General features: G+C 29.8%; 1 protein-coding gene across 1 annotated transcript in view; it reads left to right on the forward strand.

The window, feature by feature from the left end:
* The window catches only part of LOC111030654 (head-specific guanylate cyclase), a 263376-nt gene that overhangs the window by 202317 nt on the left and 39404 nt on the right, over window positions 1-21655 (forward strand). The window contains exon 11 of the mRNA XM_022310268.1: window positions 19609-19775. Within this exon, the coding sequence (XP_022165960.1) occupies window positions 19609-19775 (167 nt within the window). The remainder of the gene's footprint in view (window positions 1-19608; window positions 19776-21655) is intronic.

The following is a 21655-nucleotide window of genomic DNA, read 5'->3' on the forward strand; positions in this document are numbered from 1 at the left end:
AAAATCGACCATCATTAAACAATTGAAATACACATGAATGTATAATTAATGTTGCATTTGGAATTTGAAACACGACATGACTCATTATATGAACTAGAAGTATTCAAACGGAGCAAGTAAATACTATTTGCACAATATGAGCCAAACTTAATGACTATTATACCTCAAGATGATATATTTATGCACTCTGTGAGAAGTTATATTTAAAAATACAATTCTTAATAAATGCACATTCACGGATCAGGTAAAATCACTCTATATTAGGACCAAATATACCGAGTAGATTACGAAAAGTTATAGTATTATAACTCCAAAACATATACAATGATTAATTTTTTTTTTGCTTACATTTGGAAACCACTTAAAACTAGATATATTAAATCATTTTTTTTTATGAAAAAACAGACTGCTTATTACATATTGAGCATCGCAATCATACTAGAATTATTTTGTTCGTGAACGTCTATTGAGTTTTTGTTATTGAAATAGAAAATGAACAGTACCAATAGGTACAAAATATGGTATTCAATATTATACAATAAACATTAAACGAAATGCGTTGCACTAGAATATTATAGGGCAGTATAGGGCGCGGTCACACTACTTCATTCTGTTCGTAGTGTTCATACCTATGTAATTATGTAACAAAATACTAAATTCCATAACATCCTATAATAGCATAATAAAGTGTCTACTTTATTATGCTGAGTGCAGTGTTTCAAATCATTTCTCTTTTGTTTGTCATGGAATATATTCAATAATTTGGTACATTTTCTATGCACATTGTACGTCATAAGATGCATTTTTTTTTATCAGATGAATTTCAATAGTTAAAATATGATGACACGGCGACTTGCATAGGCAATTTAGCTACACTCCGGTCTTGGCAGCATTTTTCTGACAACTCGTATAATCATTATGATTGGATTGTTCATATAAAATATGAAATTATGATAAATGCATTAAACTATTGTAAAAGTACTATGAAATTGTTAAATAAATTGCATAATATTATTATGTTATTATGGGCATTGTCTATAAGTTATAACGGTCAAATGTACGCACTTTATGTTCACTGATCAGCCAATGAATTATTAAAGTCATCACTATATGATGCTAAACGCCTGAAGTAATAAACGATTAAATTTGTGCTTTTGACAAAAATAATATTATAGCCTACAATTATATGATTTTTAAAAATTAAAATAACAATAGTAATTGGATGACTTTGATTCAGAAAAACACTAGTAAAGTAAAATAATATTTATAACAATACATAAACTAATATTTCTATGTAAACAAATTCTTTAACATTGTTTTTATTCAATGTGATTTTTAATTTTTGACACAAGTCTTCCGCAATTCGATTTTGACATTCAGAGACTGTGTTAAATGCTAGTTATATTCAAATACTTCATGAATGTTTAAATTATTTTACTTAAACGAAAGCCACCATGTTTTCGTATATTCATCATTTTTCATATACTGTTATTAGAGTGCAATCATAAATTATAGTATGAATATTCAATGGGAATCATGGCAATAATTCGTACCTAAAATATACCATTATCATTTAATTTTGATTAGTCTAACGTTCATTCGAATTCTTTCGATAACAGTTATTTATCTAGTTCACTCAACTTCAGTTCATTTGTGAACAATTTAGTTCTGGTATCAAAAATTAATATCCAAACCACATTACGAGACATTTATTGGATGACGTGCCGAAATTCACTGACAATATTAATAACTACTTTTAATATTTACAACGTATGAAAATATGGCCACTTATTTGGTAATAGTGATATTAGTATAGACGTGTCATCCGCTTTAGATATCGTCAGCATGGTTCTCCGATCGTTTACTTTGGGCTCATGTATGCTGATTGTAAGTCACTTAGTTGATTAATTCATTAAAGAAAATCCGGGACTTAAATAAAGAAGATCAAAACAAGTCAATGTATTATAATTATTATATTGTATTGCTATCGATTAATATATTGTTTTATCAGATATAATATTATTTTGAAACTATAACAGACTATCAAATGCATTACGACGACCGTTACTCGAGTCAATCGTCGTCACGCCAACACGTGGTGCCCTTTTTCTGACCAGTCCATCAAGGCTAACTGGTTTAAAAAAAAAAATGTTCTTACAAAACGTAAAATAATAATTATATTATGATACCAATAATGATAGTACTGCTACAACTATAATAGGTATTTAAGACAAAAAATGAAATATATTTCATGCAGCACTCTCGACGCGTTGTATTTGGTATATACTGTATACTACTCGTGTAAAGTTATCGCATGTCTTACGCGTGTAACCCGTGGCAACCAGAGTGGAAATAAAGAAAAGAGAAAAACTGCTCCAACGGAGGATATTTCCTTTGCATATATATATATATATAATAGACGGTGGAAATGAAAAGGATACTGCAGACCTGCAACGGGTTAGTCGTGTTCCGCGACAGTGTATATTATAATAATATATCGTTATGGGCAGGTTGTAAATGTGTACAGGATGATTCACAACTCATGCTCTCGCCCATAATATTCTTTAATTATTATGCGTTTATTCATATTATTATTATGCTCTTTGAAATATTTTATTAATATCGGTAAATATTTTCGAACAATTGTAGATTTTTTGCCATTTAGTAAAGTCCAGCTGTGCGACGATAAATATTATATTGTTTTTTTTTTTAAATACAATTTTCCTCGTTTTGCTTTTAGATATAAAACTTTTGTGAAATCGTTCTTTTATCTCAGTCAATTTGAAGGATTAGTGGTTCTGAATATTATAAAACTGTATACCTGTATTAAAAACATCGTAAAATAGTCATGTTTTATATTTTTTTATAATCAAAAAATATTTAGCTAAAATCTATACATTTCCACAATAGATTCATCCTCGTGACTTTCGTAAGCGAATCTAAGTATTTTAAGATTAGCGTATAATCAAAAATTCGTGAAATCAAAATAAATTTACAATTGATGGATGAAAATAAATTATGATAAGCAGTGATGAGCACATTCGGTGATTCGCCCTGTATACACGGCAATCGGGTGGATCGATAAAAACAAATTTGAAGACGTTCCCGTCGATTATCGGTAGTGTGTTATTGCGATAAAATATAGAAAAAAAGTACGACAACCGGTGTGACAGAAGGTCGAAAAACGCCATAGTGACACGCATGAAATCGGGCGGACCTAACAATATATTATAATATGTCTTTAGTCGTCGAGTAAGAGTGGTACATTTGACATTGCCAGGTTGTTTGTGACGATGGACGATAGATGCGATGTACACCTTGTGTTGCATCGTGTATTGTAATAAGCGATGACTATTCACCATAAAGATATAGGTTACTAATACTCATGAATAACTAACAACTTTGGCGAATTTTTTAATATCAACAGTGGACAGAATCGTTATATTGTAAATACACCACGAAGCATAAAACAAAATAATAATAATTAATAATTCACCCCACCTACTACATAATATTATAATAACGGAATACCTACTCGTTATTTTCAAGAAAATTAAATATACAAATAATATTATTTGCCACACAGACAATAGCACAAACTAACAAATAATTATATCATATGACAAAATAATATGTTTACAATCACTAATGTTAATAACGTAGATAAATAAAATCACGTATCACCATGACGATACGCGTTACCGGTTGCCGCCGACCGTTCGACCTTCGACTGTTCATGTGAGAAACGACCATACCATCTATAACGCCTGCTTGCCCGCTCTGACGCTTCAATCCACGACCCTGGCTGATGGCGGTGAATTCCCAACGTCGTCTCGGTGTCCGGCAGACTCGCACCCGCTCGCGATACAATTACGACAAGACGTGTGGCTTACTACCGCCGCCGTGCCCGTTACTGCCTCAAGTAACCGCGTACATTAAGCAATTACACGACAATATTATCGTAATAACAATAACTGAGTGGCCCGCTCGCACTCGAAACGTTATATATTATATATTAGATGCCGACAATGGCACATGTACTTCACCGCATTGATTCCGTAATCAAAGGTCGAGGGACGATGCGAAGCGTAAATATTATATTACGGAACGAACTCCGACAACGGCCGTGGGCACGGAACGACTAATTATTAATATTGTGCATAGGCCTCTATTCGCGAGATCCGGTTCGCGCCGTAGGTCGGCGGACGGTGGGGTCTTCTAGAATATTCCATGGCTCATCGGCGTAGAGTCGTAGACCCGTGATCAAAAATAAATACTGTCATCGACGGAGTCGGCACCGAACACCTTGCATGGGCATGGGCATCAAAATTAGTACCTACCAACCGTTTTCTTACATGGTAAACGAGTTTGCGGCTTATACGTTTTAGTACCTAGTGGATTTTATTCTAACAGACCTGCGACTGAAGTCGACGAGGATCTGATGTTGACTTATAATAATATGGTAGATGTAATAAGAACAAAAAAATTAAATTATAATTTTATATGAACAATGCATCATTATTGGTTTCAATAATATTATGATATAATATGGATAATCCTCCTCGATACTTCTGTTTTTGTCACGTCAGCTCGGTGTTCTTATATTGTTTTGTTTTTATCAATAAATTATCAATATATTTTCATAATATTTAATTTTTAATAGTATGTGGGCAGAATAAAATTTAAAAACAACCTACCAGATTATTGCTTTTTTCTTCTTCTCATTCCATGCTTTCGTCAACGACAATCAAAACACATAAAATCCAAAAACCACTTAGTCACTGATCGCTGTAATTCAAAAACTGTGCAACCTACGAAATTAAAATTTGGAATAGAGGTAACTTAAAAGCATCTATGATTAAAGAACGGATGCAATAAGTGCGAATAAGTGCAAAATAGAGCGACACGTCTAGGTGTGTTTAACACCCCCCCCCCCTGCCCAACACATACATATACACACAAGCTGATCCTCAAATAATTTATAGCGGTGGACTTGCAGCTGTAGAGTTGTAGTGGTGTTGTCTGCAGGAAAATTAATAATCTTCCGTCACGTCACTTTAATACTATATATTTTGTATAATGTATAATATTATAGAATATTTATTATTCGATAAATGTGCGCGTCTTGCGGTAAAACGATCACGTCGCAGCTGCAGTTAATAAATATAACAGAGGGGAAAAACCCGGAAGACGTCGTCATTATAACGCTAATAACGCCGATTTTAATTACACCCGCGGGCTTATCAGTCATATTTGACTCGAGGATAAATCATAAAAACTGTCGGACCCACTACGGTGTATCACAACACGAACACTTACTAATAGCCAGCAAATTTAAGTTGTTATTTTTTTTTTTTTTGATAAAGAGTTTCACTGCTGTCCATCGAAATATAATGTTTATCAGATAAGATAATTTTATCAAAATAGTGTTTGTTTATTTATTTATTTAATCTTTTGAGCCGTGCCATAAAAATATGCAAATAAACTGTATATGCGTATGTAGACTGATTGGGGAATGACCACCCTCCCTGTCTCATATTTTTAAATTGCATTTATTAAAATTATGATTTGTGCTTATAAAATATACTGGTAAATTTTAAGGCTATATTTTTAAATAGGCACTTATAGTTTTTAGAAAATTTAAAGAGTATTCTGTGATACACGTTTTTCTTAGGTTTTCAGCGGAGCGATGAATGTATTGATTTAACGATGGTGTATTTTTTCTTTTAAATGTTGTGCCAACGATATATACTCGAAATTATATAACTTAAATTTTAAATTATAGTATCTATTCTGACTGGGAAAGTAAATCTATTTGGTGCATTTGGAAGGTCAACATTTAAAATTCGGAATTCCTATTAATTTTCAAATTTATCAGGCAAAACAAAAAAAAATTTAATATAAAACAAAAATTTTTATGCAAAATCAGTATTTAACAAAATGTATTGAGTTTAATTTTTGTTGTAAATCATAAACAAATAAACGTAGATACTTAAAATGAATTAGTTTTTCTTCTTCTTTTTTATGTTATTTATAGCATAACAATTTTAAATTATTTAAATAAAACTCATTTGTATTGTAAATAAGGACGAATTTTTAAATTTAAAGTCACATGATTGTATTCAATAATAATATATTATTATATATTATATTGTTCAATTATTCAATTATACTATTAGATGATTACTGAGGATAATAATATAGTGTTGTATAAAAGTTGCTAAATAAAATATAGAACAAATGTAATATTTACTCTAGTATTTATTTTACTCGGGAAATTTTTAGAAGTTTGATAACAAAGAAACTATTTGTTCGAATTTATACATCAACATTTTCAAAAAGAAATATCTTTTTATCAAATTACACACTTGGAATTTCGACGGTACATATTTTAAAAATCGAAGTTTATAAAGCAAAGGATAGAGAACACAATCTATTCTTGTAACTGCACTTAATTTAATAGAAATATAATAATTTTAAAATATGGTCCTTGTACCTATATTTGAAAATACCATGAATGAGAATTCGAAAAAGGTAATTGTTCAAGGAAAAATGGAAGTGACAAGCTTGTAAATCAACATGTTAACATATTTATTCAATCTAAATTATTATTTTTTCAATATCAATCAATTTAATTATTTATTTTAAAACATTATTATATTAAGTTCTTAAACTATGTGATCACACAGATCAATTAATTTGTGATATTGCAAATGTGTAAAAATACTAACATTTTAGCCATTAATATACTATAAATATATTATTTTTATAGTCATATACCTACTGAAGGTTAAAAAAAATTGCATTCAATTCAAAGCGTTTGTGTACCTAAATAAAATAATTAAGACACAATATTTTAAACAAACATTAATTCAGTTTCTTGACATTTTATGATTATTTATATAATTTAAGATTGAAACTGAATTGATAAATTGTAATACATGCACGATACACTTTTCTTTTAAGTTCGAATCGCCAAGTGATAAAATGATGTATAATCACATGTAGCAATGGACTAAAGCAAAATCAAAGTGATAAAAACATTTAAGAAAACACAAAATAAATAACCGAAAGCAGTGACATTATTTTCTGTCATTAAATAATAACGATGAAAACAATTATTTACAACCTCCGCAACTTTATCGTTTTGAAAATAAGGGATAATTACGCACTATAATAAAATTAACACAACATCTCAAATCCTGATTAACTAACAAGAGCTCCTATTTTCCACTGACGAAAGTAGTAGCACTAATTTCAGCAACTGACATCTAGAAACCTTTAGATAAATTTAGTCAAGTAGTTAATTTCCAGTTAAGACGTGAGCAATTAATCCTAAGATTCATGTCTTACCTAGAGAAATAATATGACGAATAAAACTATAGATAAAGTGGATAAAACAAATTGCTACATATTTTGTTGTAGATTTATGTATATATCACTTTAGAGTTTACTCAGACAAATAAATCGTGTACAGCTAATAATATGTCAGGAAACAAATCTCACTGAACACCATAATACTACCAACATTATTGATAACGATTTAAAATGTATCCATAAGGATTTCCGTGTTTGGGAAGTAATGTAAAACTTGTATTCTTTTGTAAAATATTGTGAATGAGTAAAGTGTCATGAACTAAAATTCGGCTAAGCAGAGAAATATGATATAGCTTCATATATAAAACTTAATTGACAAAACCAATTGATTTCATACATAATCATATTATTATTTTTTTAAAGTATTTGTTTATTAAATGTGTATTTATATACATTTGCTTTCGTAATTCATAATTATTATTTATTATTTAATCAAAATGTATGTCAAATTTGAACTAGTAAAATTCGTCAATAATTTGTTTCATATCCCCCATAACATTAGATACATTAAATTGAGACGCTGGCGTGTTTTGCTTGAAAAATAATAAAATATGAATAAACTTCTAAGCTAAAATTGTTCTGAATAAAAAAAAAACATAGTTACGTTATATATTATAATATTATTCAAGCGTGGACTTTAGTGTTAAGTAAACAAGTTACAGAAGCTACAACTAAATAGCGTTTCCGTTCCACGAAGAACATATTAATAATATATAGCTGCACATTAAAATGAAAGTCACATAAACCAAAAATAATTTTCAAACAACATTCGTCGTATTCATTTTATCTTCTGGCAATATTATTAAAGTAAATCAAAATATATTATTCATTTAATATTAGTATCATGCTGCAGTCGTATAATATGAAAGATCAAAGATATATGTTGATATATGTAATAAATAATTGTATGTGATAAATTCCGATAAAATTTCTCAGATCTGTTTGTATTATGACTCACTATTAACAGTATAATTTATTTGTTTAGACGTAAGTTCTTTAAATTTTGATTTGTGTTTAGTTGCATTTAAATGCATTTCAATAGTACAAACAATACAACTTGTATTTAATGATCAAACAAAACTAGAAGTAAAAAAAACTAAAAAGACGATGGGAAGATTTTTAAAAAATTGTTTGAAAGTTTAAGTAATTATCAGCAATGAATATCGCATAAAAAATTAGTCTATAGACAATTTACGGCTCGCCGAGGTCCCCAAAACAATTTGGAGAATGTTAACAGCTAAAAAGTAAATACGTATCACAGAAACGAAATGATTTTTTTACATTAATTTCTACTCTTGTTCGGTAGTTGTAGGAAAAAAAGGTTGTACACGACGGTAAATAAAATTGTCTTCTCTACATCATCTCTTTACAACGTTAAGCGACCACTTTTCTCATGAGTACTGATGATAGCTGCAAAAACTACACAGACAACCATGTTAGTGTTCAATGTATTTTTTATTGACTTGTGCTCTTCATTTTTCTTAGGAATATCCAATCAATATTCAATATGGTTAGGTAAAGAAATCGCTACGAACATAATCATTATTTAATCAGATCTTAGAGAGTTTTCTAAAACTAGATACATTAAAAGCAAAAGGCAGTGGTATTTGATTGAAAAATAATATTATAATATAAATATTATTTTATTAAACTAAAATTATTCTAATTCAAATTTAAAATAAATTCCAAATTCTATAACTGCAAGCTGGTGTACACCGCAGAAACGACGCATAGGATCGTATTTAGTGCTCAATGCATTTTCTATTGACGCGAGTTAGTATTTTTTATTTTTAAGCCGTATCCTATTAATATTAGGTATGATTATTACATCTACAGTAGCAGTACACTGGATGCTCTGAACAATAGCTGATAACGTCTGAAAGAAATCACTGCGAACAATAATTGTCATTGTAATTTCGAGAAACGTCTTTGTGCAATAATTTTTAGTTCAGCCGGTTGGATAATGAGCTATAAAACTACTATTGTCAGAAATCACAGTAATCTATAGAACTGTATAATAATTTACAATATTTCAACATCGTATTATGATATAGTCACTCGTTGATCACTTGACATCTGTTTTTTCGTTGTCGTCGGCTTTCTATTGATGTACCATCAAATCTGGTGTGCTCACCAAATCGTCTCGCTCAGCTCAAGACTTATTATCTTCAATTTTAAAAATGTTCGCTGCCGTTTAACCGTCGTTATTGTCACATAACGTAATATTTCCGTATTAAACAGACATTCTGGCTAGTGGCTTTGCATTTTCTGAATTTTCTGTAAATTACAACGCATAGGTACCTCTACACTGGAAAATCATAAAATAATACGTTCATAACATAATGAAATAATATATAATTGTATTATGCTATTATTGTTCTCAAATCTATTACTCCCGATATGAACTTAAACATAAAACTTAGTTAATCGATTAAATGATAAAAACTATTTCTTACATCAATAATATTGTTAATAATTCAATAGTATAGCAAATCGAAATAAAAGTAAAAATTTTAAAAAATAAACAAAAATGTATTATATTGCATGTAAAATAATATACAGAATGATTCACCAAGCATGTTAAATTCCACTATCTTTCATATTTTCCTTCAAATTCTTAAGCTATTGAAATTTTTTTACTACAAGAGATGTGTTCTGTGGACTTCATATCTTAAATAAAAACCAATGCCCACCTTTTTCTGTCTTAAATTATTAAGTGGATAATTGTTCTGAACATTTTCGTATCAGTCGTTTTTGAGTTATTTAACTTTTTGCACTAATTATAGTATATCCATGATAATGATTTTGAAAGATAAAGAAGCTATAGTAATCTGAACATTTTAGTAATTCATATCAATGTATCAATAATTATAATTTTTAAAAATGTTCCAACTATACAAAATACTAGATCCATTATTACATGTATCTTATATTTTAGTAAAATCATTTAAAGGACCGTTATACTTGTTATCAACATATTAAAACTTTAAATACTCTTTCATATGTTGAACTCGGTTACATAAACATTTTCAAAATAATTATTTACTTAATAATTTACATACAAAAAGAAGGGTTCTCAGTTGAAAAATAGAAGCGTGTATCTCAACATGACACTCTATAAGTAGTACTCACAAACAAATTCAAGGATTTTAAAAAAATAGTCTTAACGATACCTATTTAAAAATTTAAAAAATCATAGTCTTAGTAAATCTATTATCAAAGAAAAAAATGGGGGTAATGATTTGGTAAACCACTCGCACTGTACAACATATTTTAAATTTTCTTCCACGCGGTTAGCCTCTTAGTACCTAAGTATATTAGACGTTAGCGTAGTTTGCAAATTCTGAAGAAGGTAATCGATTTGTCCTGCCAGACAGCCTTACTTCTATTACCGTCCGTGAGACATCCAATAGTTTGCAGACATAAAGGTTCAATAACATTTCGATTGAATTTTAATCTATTTGGTCTTGGCCGGTTACGAACGAGTATTAGCAGCAATGTTTTAGGTTCGATCATTTATGCTTATGCCATGATGCAAAATATTATTGATATCCATTATTGATACTATAATATTTACGATTTCAAACAATTATTGTGTATTGTTTATTATTGTCGATCGCTAAAGTCACGCTTACTTTTGGTATTCCACAAACTAATGCAGCTGAAAGTTGTAGTGTTGTGTACATTTTCTATAATTTTATCATAAAAATAAAACACGAAGTGCTTGTAAGACACTTTACGATAATTTTCTTAGTCAATATATGAGATTTTTTTTTAAACATTTTTATTGAAATATTAAAATGTATAATAGTAGTAATTGTATAAGTCTCATAGTAATGCAGTATTATATCACATATGTTATTATATTGATCAATTATTCCACATAATTTTACAAAGATATTTTAAATATCGAATGATATTTTACTAAAAATAGTCGCATCGAACATGTAATCCCATTGATTCGAGCACTTAATATTTGAACTACATTTTGTTTGATACCTCAAAAAAAGCGAGTATGAAACTTAATTTATTTTTTAACTCGACTATTTGAATACATACAAACATCTAATAATGGACCTCTAGCCCAAAAAAAAATATTATGTAAAAGAAAAATGTTGTCGATTGATGATTAGGTTTAAATAAATACTAATATTCTTAAATATTTCTTAATAACTTCAAGGTTAAGCTAGTTGAAAGTCGAGCCAATATGCTAGAAAAAAATAATATGTCTCATGTGTCATGCAAAAAAGTAGATTTTTTTATAAATGGCCATGTGCTTTAAAAATTGAATACCCAATATACTTACCCAAGTTTATGAGCTGTTTTAAAATACGGCGGTCGTCTACCGTTATGCGTCTGAAACATCACTCACAGCAGTGTATAATATTACTCGCTCTAAAATGTGTTCGTCGGTCACCCAGTGTTTTATTTTACAAAAATATATAACGCCCTGCAGACACACATTAGGGTCCAGGAGTTTGCGTTACGTCGATGTAATGCGATTGAGATTTATAGATTTTTTCGAATTTTTTTCGTTAACGTCCACCGTCCGGTACAGGGCCCCGGTCGGTAGAACTTATATTTTAACCTAAAACCGACACCCTCATTGTATATTATTGTTATTATTATTATTATTATTATTATTATATACACTCTCGTAAATCAGAATCGATTGGGACGCTAAAACGGCGGTCGAATGTTGTAGTACCCAGCAAAACAGTGTTGTCGAGTCTTCTCAGTTTATGCCGCCCACGTTGAAATATATATATGTGCGTATCGTAAACATACATACATATATATAAATATATATATATTATTATGCACCTACTTGTACGCTCCGAAAGTTTACCACACCACATCTTTCGGTGTATATATGTATCGCCATTATATAATATATATATATATATTTGGGTGTGTGTGTGTGTGTGTGTGTGTGTTACCTATTCGTACGCTGACGTAATGCGTTGTAAATATTTATGTGCGCCACCGAAATAATCCAAGTGACGTTCTTTTTTTGCGCGCGCGTGACCGTTTATATATATATATATATATTATATTTATATGTGTACGAGTATATTCTGAATACCAAATAACCAATTTGCCAGGGTTTGTTTTTCTCCGAGTCCCGCTGAACTGCCATCGGTATACACACCTAATAAAAAATAGAGAGAGAGAAAAAACAAACACGAAAATCGGTCGAGTTCATTTTGGTAGAGTACCTACCTATATATGTATATATATATGATATTGTTGATCGATTTAAATAGACAAAAGCCGCGGAAGTGCGCGATCACGTATAATCCCATAACTCTGTTCAAATTTTCGTTGGCGTCGAAGATGGTGTAAAAAGAAGGTATAGGTCTCATGTTTTGTGAGCTGAAATCCACACACACACAACCACTAGCTGGAAATCATATTTCAATTTAAATATTCTATATTATGTACATAATAATATATACAGGATTATTTGCAAATTATACTAAACGATGCTGGTGGTAAAGGGGGAGAAGGGTGAGCTAATTAGGTGATACCAGGAAGAAGCATGCTGTTACGAATTTATTTTCTTCAAATAAAAACCACTCTAGTTTAACTTAAATTATTGTTAATTAAGATTATGTTTTTTGGAAAATGTATATAGACATAACACTATTTTTGGCTCTATTCCAGTAGCCCATCCTGTATATGCGTTTAAATAAAAATTTGAACGAATTTCTGAGTTTTGTATTAAACTTAATAGTTATTCATAAACAATGGTTTCACAACATAAATTAAAACAACTATGATATCATATCAAATATATTAGTTACTATAATTTTCAAAGCGTCAATGTCCCTATTTGTATTAACGTATTACGATAGATCATAAGACTACCTTTAGAACACAGAGAGAAGGATATATAATATAGATATTAGATACACACCAAAATTAAAAGAAAACATCCAAACTAAATAGTTCCTTTCTGAAAACAATATTTTGTTTTAACCACAGGACACCCCTTAAATGACATAAGAACTGTAAGAATTTAGAAATATGGTCATTAGGTGTACTTAAGAACCCCAAAAATAATCAGATTTTGAATGAATTCATAATTACAAAAAAAGTGAGGGTAAGTCTCCTAGAGTACAGTTGTTTTATATTATTGCTGGGTGTACAACTGTACTGCGACTGTTAATATTTTAGAGACGATTATACTTTATACTGATTCTTACATAATATTAAAGTAGGTTATCGACACCACAGTATTAATACCATCATATTTTTAATTGTTGATCGGATTCTTATATTGTTTAAAATGGATATCCATTTCTATGTTTTTCTGTGTATACTCGTAATGTTAAATTAATTTTTGTTTTTTAAATTGCTTATATAAATAATAAACGTAACAGTATTTATTCCACGAGCATAATTTAAAATGGTATCATAGTGTCCAGTTGTTAATTATCATAATTGTTGCTAATACTATAGTGATAATCAGATGACTTAGGATATTATAGGATACACCGGTTATCTATGATTTCTGGGACATGGTACAACGATAACAAATTTCGATTCAGACATCAAGGATTTTGAAACGGTACATTTGATATTTCTTTTTAAATCTTTATTTATTTGAGCCATTAAAATCCTTGACCTGAACATTTTAACAGTGAATTAGTATACTTTTTCGATATTACTTACAATAAACAACAATAATTAAACACTGATGTACTATGAACCTATAATAGAGATGGTTTTATTGTCAGATTTAGAATATTTTTTATGTGATATTCATATTTTTAAAAAAAACCAAAAGAAAATGTATTAACTCAGTAAACTCCCTAATTTAGAAATTTCAAATCGTTTAGCATGAAAACACACAGTTAATCCAAATACGGGTACCTACCATAGGTTTGTGAGTACTGAGCAAAGTAGAATTCACAATGATACATTAATTTAATATACTATTCCGATTGGGCAGTGATTAAATATGACAGACGGTATAGTTGCAGTACATTTTTGTAGAAGTGCTCAAGCAAAATGGTTCTCAGGCTATAAAAATCAATTAACATACGTTTTAAGATTGATATCAATCGTTCATTGGCCTCTGGTTCATAGTTTCGATGAACTCGTATATTCTAACGATGTTATATTTTAAAGTTTAAACACAAACCTAATATCATAGGGTTTCGAGGAAGATTATGCAAAAACATTATTTTAAAGAAAAATGTAATATCATATATTTTTTAATAAAGTTTGTAACTACTATGGTTTAAAAAGACACGTATTTTATACAATAAATCATATTATACGTCATATTTAGTAGTCAAATTAATTACATTTTATACATTTTGAATACTGTTTAATCTTTATAATATTTTTATTTTTGTTTTAACTCTACGGTGTTGACTGTTGACCCGTATAGTTGAAATAATATTTTAGAGCACGAACGATGCGAAAAGAATTAAATAAGACAATCGTCTTTTTATTTTAATTCCATTACTGGATGGTTTTTATTACGATGTATTGTTTGAAAAAAAATAAAACTCTGACATTTTTTGCTTTACGCTTTTTATCTGAGCCCGTGTGAATATTTTTCATTATAATTTTATACATTTGAATAAGAGATAGTTTTCCTTGAATTGTCACTATTAGAATTTAATACCAAGGTAACATTCATATTTTAACTATCTAAAATACCAAAAAATAGACCCATTACATAAATGTAGCTAAATTGCCTATCCATATCGCCTTGAGATCATAGTATTATATTATTCAATACTGCAAAATTAAATATAAATTATAATAAATTTATATTACATTTTAAATGCAGAATTGTGATATACAAAAATATTTTTAAAAATAATAGTTGAACCTAAATCGTTAGCCTAGTGTATTTACCCGATATACATTGATTGTTATAGGAATAGGGGCTGATTATTTTTACTTTTATATATTTCCTAAATAACGATTTTACCTAGGGGTTTGCGAAAGGACAATTTTTAAGGAGTTCATTATAGGATATTGTTTAAGTGCGTACATGTGAGTCTTGTAAATGTGTACGTTGTAAGTGATCATTATTAACGTGTGTGACTGTAATGTAAACGAAATAGCGGAGAGCAAACACACCCGCAAACGCGCCCAATGAATTTAGCTGATACACTTTGACTGTAGTGGAAATGAGTGTTAGATTATTTTTCAATTTCAATACAATTTGAGGATAGTAGGTATGTTATAATAATATATTTCATAAATAACAATTTTACCAAGAGGATTTTGAATGGACAATTTTTAAGAAGTTCGAGAAATTGTTTAAGTGCTTAAGTGAGTGTATATGAGACTTGGAAATGTGTGCGTTGTAAGTGATCATTAGTGTGGGTGACTTTAATGTAAAATAAATAGAGGAGGGTTCTATAATTTGGTATGTTAACGACAATGTATTTGTATATTATAAACTTATTTTGTCAATCCCGTAGACGAATCAGATAATGCGATAAGATTTCTGGAAACTGATTGAAAATTCGATACGTCTACTTGAGATTGATCAGGTTACATTTTAAGATTTTTAATTAAAACATTAAATAATTTACATTTAAAATGTCGCAAATGTTAAAAATGTTCAAATAAAATTTATACGAAATTGATGAACGAAATTTGAAGAAAGTGGCCTGATCGATCTCGAGTAGTAACAATAACTAAATTTAAATCACTTTTCAAAAGTTTAATAGCATTACTACAAAGTACAGAGTCCATCGGTATGATTGAAAAATGAAAGATGATTGTTACATTACAGTTGAAATAACTGACCATTGCAATCTCCTCGATACATTTTTTATTTTTATTTTTATTTTTGATGAATTGTTCACTCATACAAATATTTTATTTTATTTGTCTTAAGAGCTATTGTATTTTATTTTTAATTATACTATTATTTGCTGCTGTAATAACGGTCATATTACGTCATAGTACTGTTATAACATTAATAATTCCACGGTATCAATGTATAATAATTGTGTTTGCCAAAAGTGTATTATGGTGTTCAGGGAATTTCTTATATTTTTTCTTTGTCATCGTCTAGTCCATTGTTGAAAAACTGGATTGATATTTGATAGTAATGAAAAATCGTATGGATTCAATTTCATAATATTGACAAAAATAAAATTGATATTGGTAATAGATACAAAACTGACTACGCCTTTTGTAGAATTATTATTGATATGCATCAGTTCATCACTGCATTGCGTTGACATGTTTCGAAAACTATATCATAATCACAATATATTGTATTTTTTTTTTTTCTATTGATTTGTGTTCTGATTAATAGAAATATGAAATGAAATGAAAGCAAAAAAAAAAAAGATATATCGCCCACCGATATTTTATTAAAATAATGTCTATAAGTGTAATAATATTGTATACGTTTTACGAAGACCATAAATAAAATAAACACAAAATCAAAGTGCATCGAGGAAAAAATATTATATTGACAAACCTTAATAATATGATTGTTGCACCAATAGGCTGTAGGTATATTGTATATTGTTCGATGTCTTATGTTTTTGATTCTCAGCGAAACGACAAATGTATATTTGTTTTACATGTTTTTTTCTGTGTGTGCCAAATTGATTTATTTTAAATCTTCAACTTGGGTGGTTTTCCAGTAGGTACTTTTCAAAATAAACGGGAAAATAAGGGTAAAAAAAAACGGAAAAACCGAAATATTTACTCAAATATAGTTTTTGACAAAATCGATTTTGTTTTTATATTATAATTCAAAAGTGAATAATCGTAGAAGCTTGACATTGAATAGACAATATTATATATAAGCATATTCTATACACCATTTTGAAAATGTTTTAGCTCTTTTTATGCTATTTGAAAACTGTTTTTAACTTTTTTTAAAATTCTATAATAATAATATGATATCATAAATGTTCACAAGTTAATAATGTAATGCACTTTAAGTATACGAACGACTTCACCAGTTTTTTATAAAATAATATTAAATAGGTGTGTTGGTATTTTTTTTAATGAATGATTTTGAATTGAATCAAGACGTGTGACAACTGACAAGGGGTGCGAGTGTAATTATTAAATTATTAAATCAAACCAAATTTTAGAAAAATCAATTGGATTTATAATGTGTCTCGTATATAATATATATAATAATTACTTATATGTCGATCAACATTGTATTAATATATTTATAATATATTACAATATATATGGATTTAATAAGCTTGCAAATGTATCTGTTAAATCAATTTGTCTACAAATCATAGTATTATACTGATAAAAAAACATTTTGTATATTAATAATGAAACACATAAGCAATATCTTTGAAAATTATTTTTGATGATGTTATTTTTTATTTCTTATATCCAACCTATAAAGAGAAACGGTTACGAAATTACGATATTGTTCTCCGACATTGTGAGGAATAGATAAGATATTCGATTTAAGTTTCTTATGATTCTCAAGGCATTATTAAAAAATAAAAATAGTATTTTTTATTTAAGCTGGACTAGTGACCTAAATAAGTTCAAAAAAGAAATGACATTGGACACGCGTGAAATTGAGTTGTTGTAAATTGTATATATTTATTCCATGTTATAGAGATCCGTACTTTGAAATTTTTGGAAAATGTATTATCCAGACCATAGTGTTGTATACCAAACATAAGTATACCCATACATATTAACCTGTAAATTGTCTGCAAGTGTTTAGTTAACGAGTATATTTTGTAACAATCAAAAAATGACAAATAAAAACGTGTTTGATGCATTTTATAACTTGGAAGTAATACACAACTAGACACGTCATAGGGATCGTACCTTTAGTCTGAAATTCGAACCGTTTAGTTCATAACTGTATTATTATTATCACGTCTCTGTAGTAAGTACAAAATAATGATTGAAGAAAGTGTTTTAAAAATAACTGTTGATATCACATAATATTATGCACCTGTACGCTAAACCGGTCCAAGTCAGTTGGATTACAACAATTTTAAATGCAGTGCAGTTGAGTGGAGTCTCGGAAAACTATACATTAACTGAGAGGAATCGAAAATTTACTTCTTTATAAAGAACCAATAAATCGCCCAATCGGTAAATGGCTTACTCAAAACCTTTCGAATTTTTTTTTCTCTTCCCACACAAAAAAGTTGACTAGGTAGTAAAAAATAAACAAAAAACATTATCGTAAAACCCATACATCCTCGCTCAGAATCGAAATACGTTGATTATGCGTCTATATCTGAGGGCGTCTCGGATAATCCGTACTTATCGTCACCGGCGCATTTTCCGCACGCAGACGGTCGTTAGGGCCGACTTGGATTTGCAGGCTTCACGTCATACATTATAAACATAATAATATTAAGTCTTTCACACTTACAGAAATATTTATTAACCCACAGCATTCCGATTGAGAATATTTTAGGTACAAAGACCGTTGTCGTCCGGAGTAATCAGGACGGCCGAGGTGCGTCCCGTTGATTATAATAATAATATTATATACGTAGTGTTCGCCAACTATATTTAATATTATGGTACCGAGACAGTCTCTCGGGACTAGGCGAGCCCGAGTGGGCCTACGCGTCGGGTCGTGTAAATTGTATCATGGCGTACATTTATATTAGATATGTATATGATATTTTATCATTCTCTCCCCCAGCCAGCTCAACGAAATATTATACCTATGTGCTCACACTGTTGTTACAACTAAGCATCGTCATTATTGTTTCCGTATACATAGAAGCGGACTAAACGTTGGAATTGAATGGTCGGCGGTGCGTGTTTACGTAATCGTTATAACCAGCACACTCCTCTGTTGGTATTTTGAACTTTGTGAACATATTATATTAAACGAATGTAGCCCATCGTAATGTTACAGCGGTGTTTGGACCACGCAAGTCCTGTGCAAGTGCAGCTAGGAAGTTGAAGGACATAATATTTTAAGGGAATACAATTTAGCGAATATTTTTGAAATTTTAAGTGCTATAAAGCCTCAACCCTGTTTATTACTTATAACCCCCCCCCCCCTTTGAAATTTCTGAGCATTCCACTGGCCCCGCGTATAAATCATAATTGGCTAAAATAATATAAATCATTATAGACGTTCAAGCTAATATCAATAATTATCATCGGCATATAAAATTGTATGCATTTATTAAATTGATCCATATACTTAAAAATAGAAACGTAAAGAAAAACATATTATTTAATGTTTATGCGTCGAATTTTTTTGATTTTCAGGAGAGACTATCGAAGCGAAAACGCACGACGAGGTGACCATGTTGTTCAGCGACATCGTCGGCTTCACGTCCATCTGCAGCACCGCCACGCCGTTTATGGTCGTCAACATGTTGGAGTCCTTGTACAACAAGTTCGACGCGTATTGCGGACATTTAGACATATACAAGGTGAGTGACTCCAGCTAAGCCCATTTTAATTGAAACTATAAGACTTGGCAGACTCTGGATAACCGAATCCAGTTAATAATGGTATCTACATAATAATATTGTAATGATGTTAAGTTCCTAAATTTCGGTAGATCGGAACATTTCGTTATACAAAATGTTTGATACGATTAAATTCGATAAAAATGTAATATACAATAATGTGCTCATATCAGTTACGATTATACGCTCTATAAGCGAAATAGATGTAATTTTGATTAGGTACGATAAATTATATTATAATATATTCTTTATCGTATTTATCGTTTAGTATTAGGCTCACTTACAAACACTATTTTCTATTTCTATGAATGAGTGTTATTCATAGTTTTAAATTTAATTTCATTGAACCAAAAAAAAAACTATTTTCCGCATTCCACAATTTGGTAATAACAATATTATAATATACTTCTATATTATTATATTACTATTCGGTATATGTTTTATTTTTATATTAAGCTGTTAACTTCATTTCTTGTAAAGGCGTATAATATATTTTCATCGCTCGTGAAAAATTATACGCGTCTAACGTGACGCAAAGTCGTTTCAAATGAAGTTTATTGCACGTAAAATGCGAGTCTTTAAGAAATGATTCTGGAAATATGTCGGGGTAAAACGACGCATAACTATAAAATTATATTATAATATAGTTCAATAATACTATGATCGATATTCAGAACGAACGCATTATTCTGGCCGTTGTTCCAGCCCGAGTACAAACAATCCATTCAGAAAGGTTAACGTTGCGTTATCGTGCACGAAAGAAGTAATTTGCTTCGAATGGTTCCCAAAGGGATTCGATGCCCGACGTGACGGAAAAAATTTCAAAGTCCATGCGATATTTATCGGGGAGAATGTGAAAAATCGCTCGTGATTTCACTATGTGACCCACTGCAGTGCAAGTGTACAAAAAACACGCGCAGTCAATCATCGAAATAGTAAAAAAAAAAATAATAATAAGTACCTAAAAATAATATCAAATAACAAATCGATGTTTTTTTTACAATTTATAATAACCGCTGATGGGATAGGGAGATTATTTTGAATGCAAACACTGGTTTTTAAAAAAGTATAAATAATTTTGGAAATGCTTTTTTATGCATAGGCAATTTGAAGTCGTAACAAAAGAACAATTTTAAATATTAAATAATATATAATATGTATATTCTCTTCGTTACAGTAACTTACTATTATTCGATATAGTTTGTAAGTCTTATTGAAATACTCGCATTGTGAAATTAAAAAAAAATCATTGAAAAAGTAAAAAACTTTAAGAGCAACAATCTTTTTCGTAACCAACTCTTATTATTAGGTTCGTAAAAACAAAAATTTCCAAAAACGATAAGATTTTTCGATAAAACGAGTTTACCGCAAAGAGAATAACGAACTCGTATAAAAAATAGCTAAAAAAAACTAAGCTCGCGCAAAGGCACACACCGCCGCGGACGAAATAAGTGTGGACATCGATCAATACGATGTGAAGTTTCTTTAGGACTCGGCTAGAATGTACACAAAAGGCTGAACTTTACTCTAATAGTATAACATGTATCAGGTATATATTGAGTGATTGCGCGAGTGGGACACTTATTTTTGAGCCACGTCGTGGATCGATGCGTGCTATATTACGTCTATATCCGCGAAGGGATGTTTCTAATAAACCTACATAATAATAACATTATAAATCGAAATCATCTTTTCGAGGAGGGAGAGGGGTTGTCTATTATTTAAAAAAAAAGAAAGTTTCAAACTTCTCTTTTCGTATTAGGCGGTCAACCCTTTCGACATGTGGGGCGTAAATCGGCGGCCCACACCCGACTAACGGTGGAGCGAACATTTTAGAAGCA

Source organism: Myzus persicae, unplaced genomic scaffold (genome assembly GCF_001856785.1).
Source record: "Myzus persicae strain clone G006 unplaced genomic scaffold, MPER_G0061.0, whole genome shotgun sequence".
Taxonomy (NCBI): Eukaryota; Metazoa; Arthropoda; class Insecta; order Hemiptera; family Aphididae; genus Myzus; species Myzus persicae.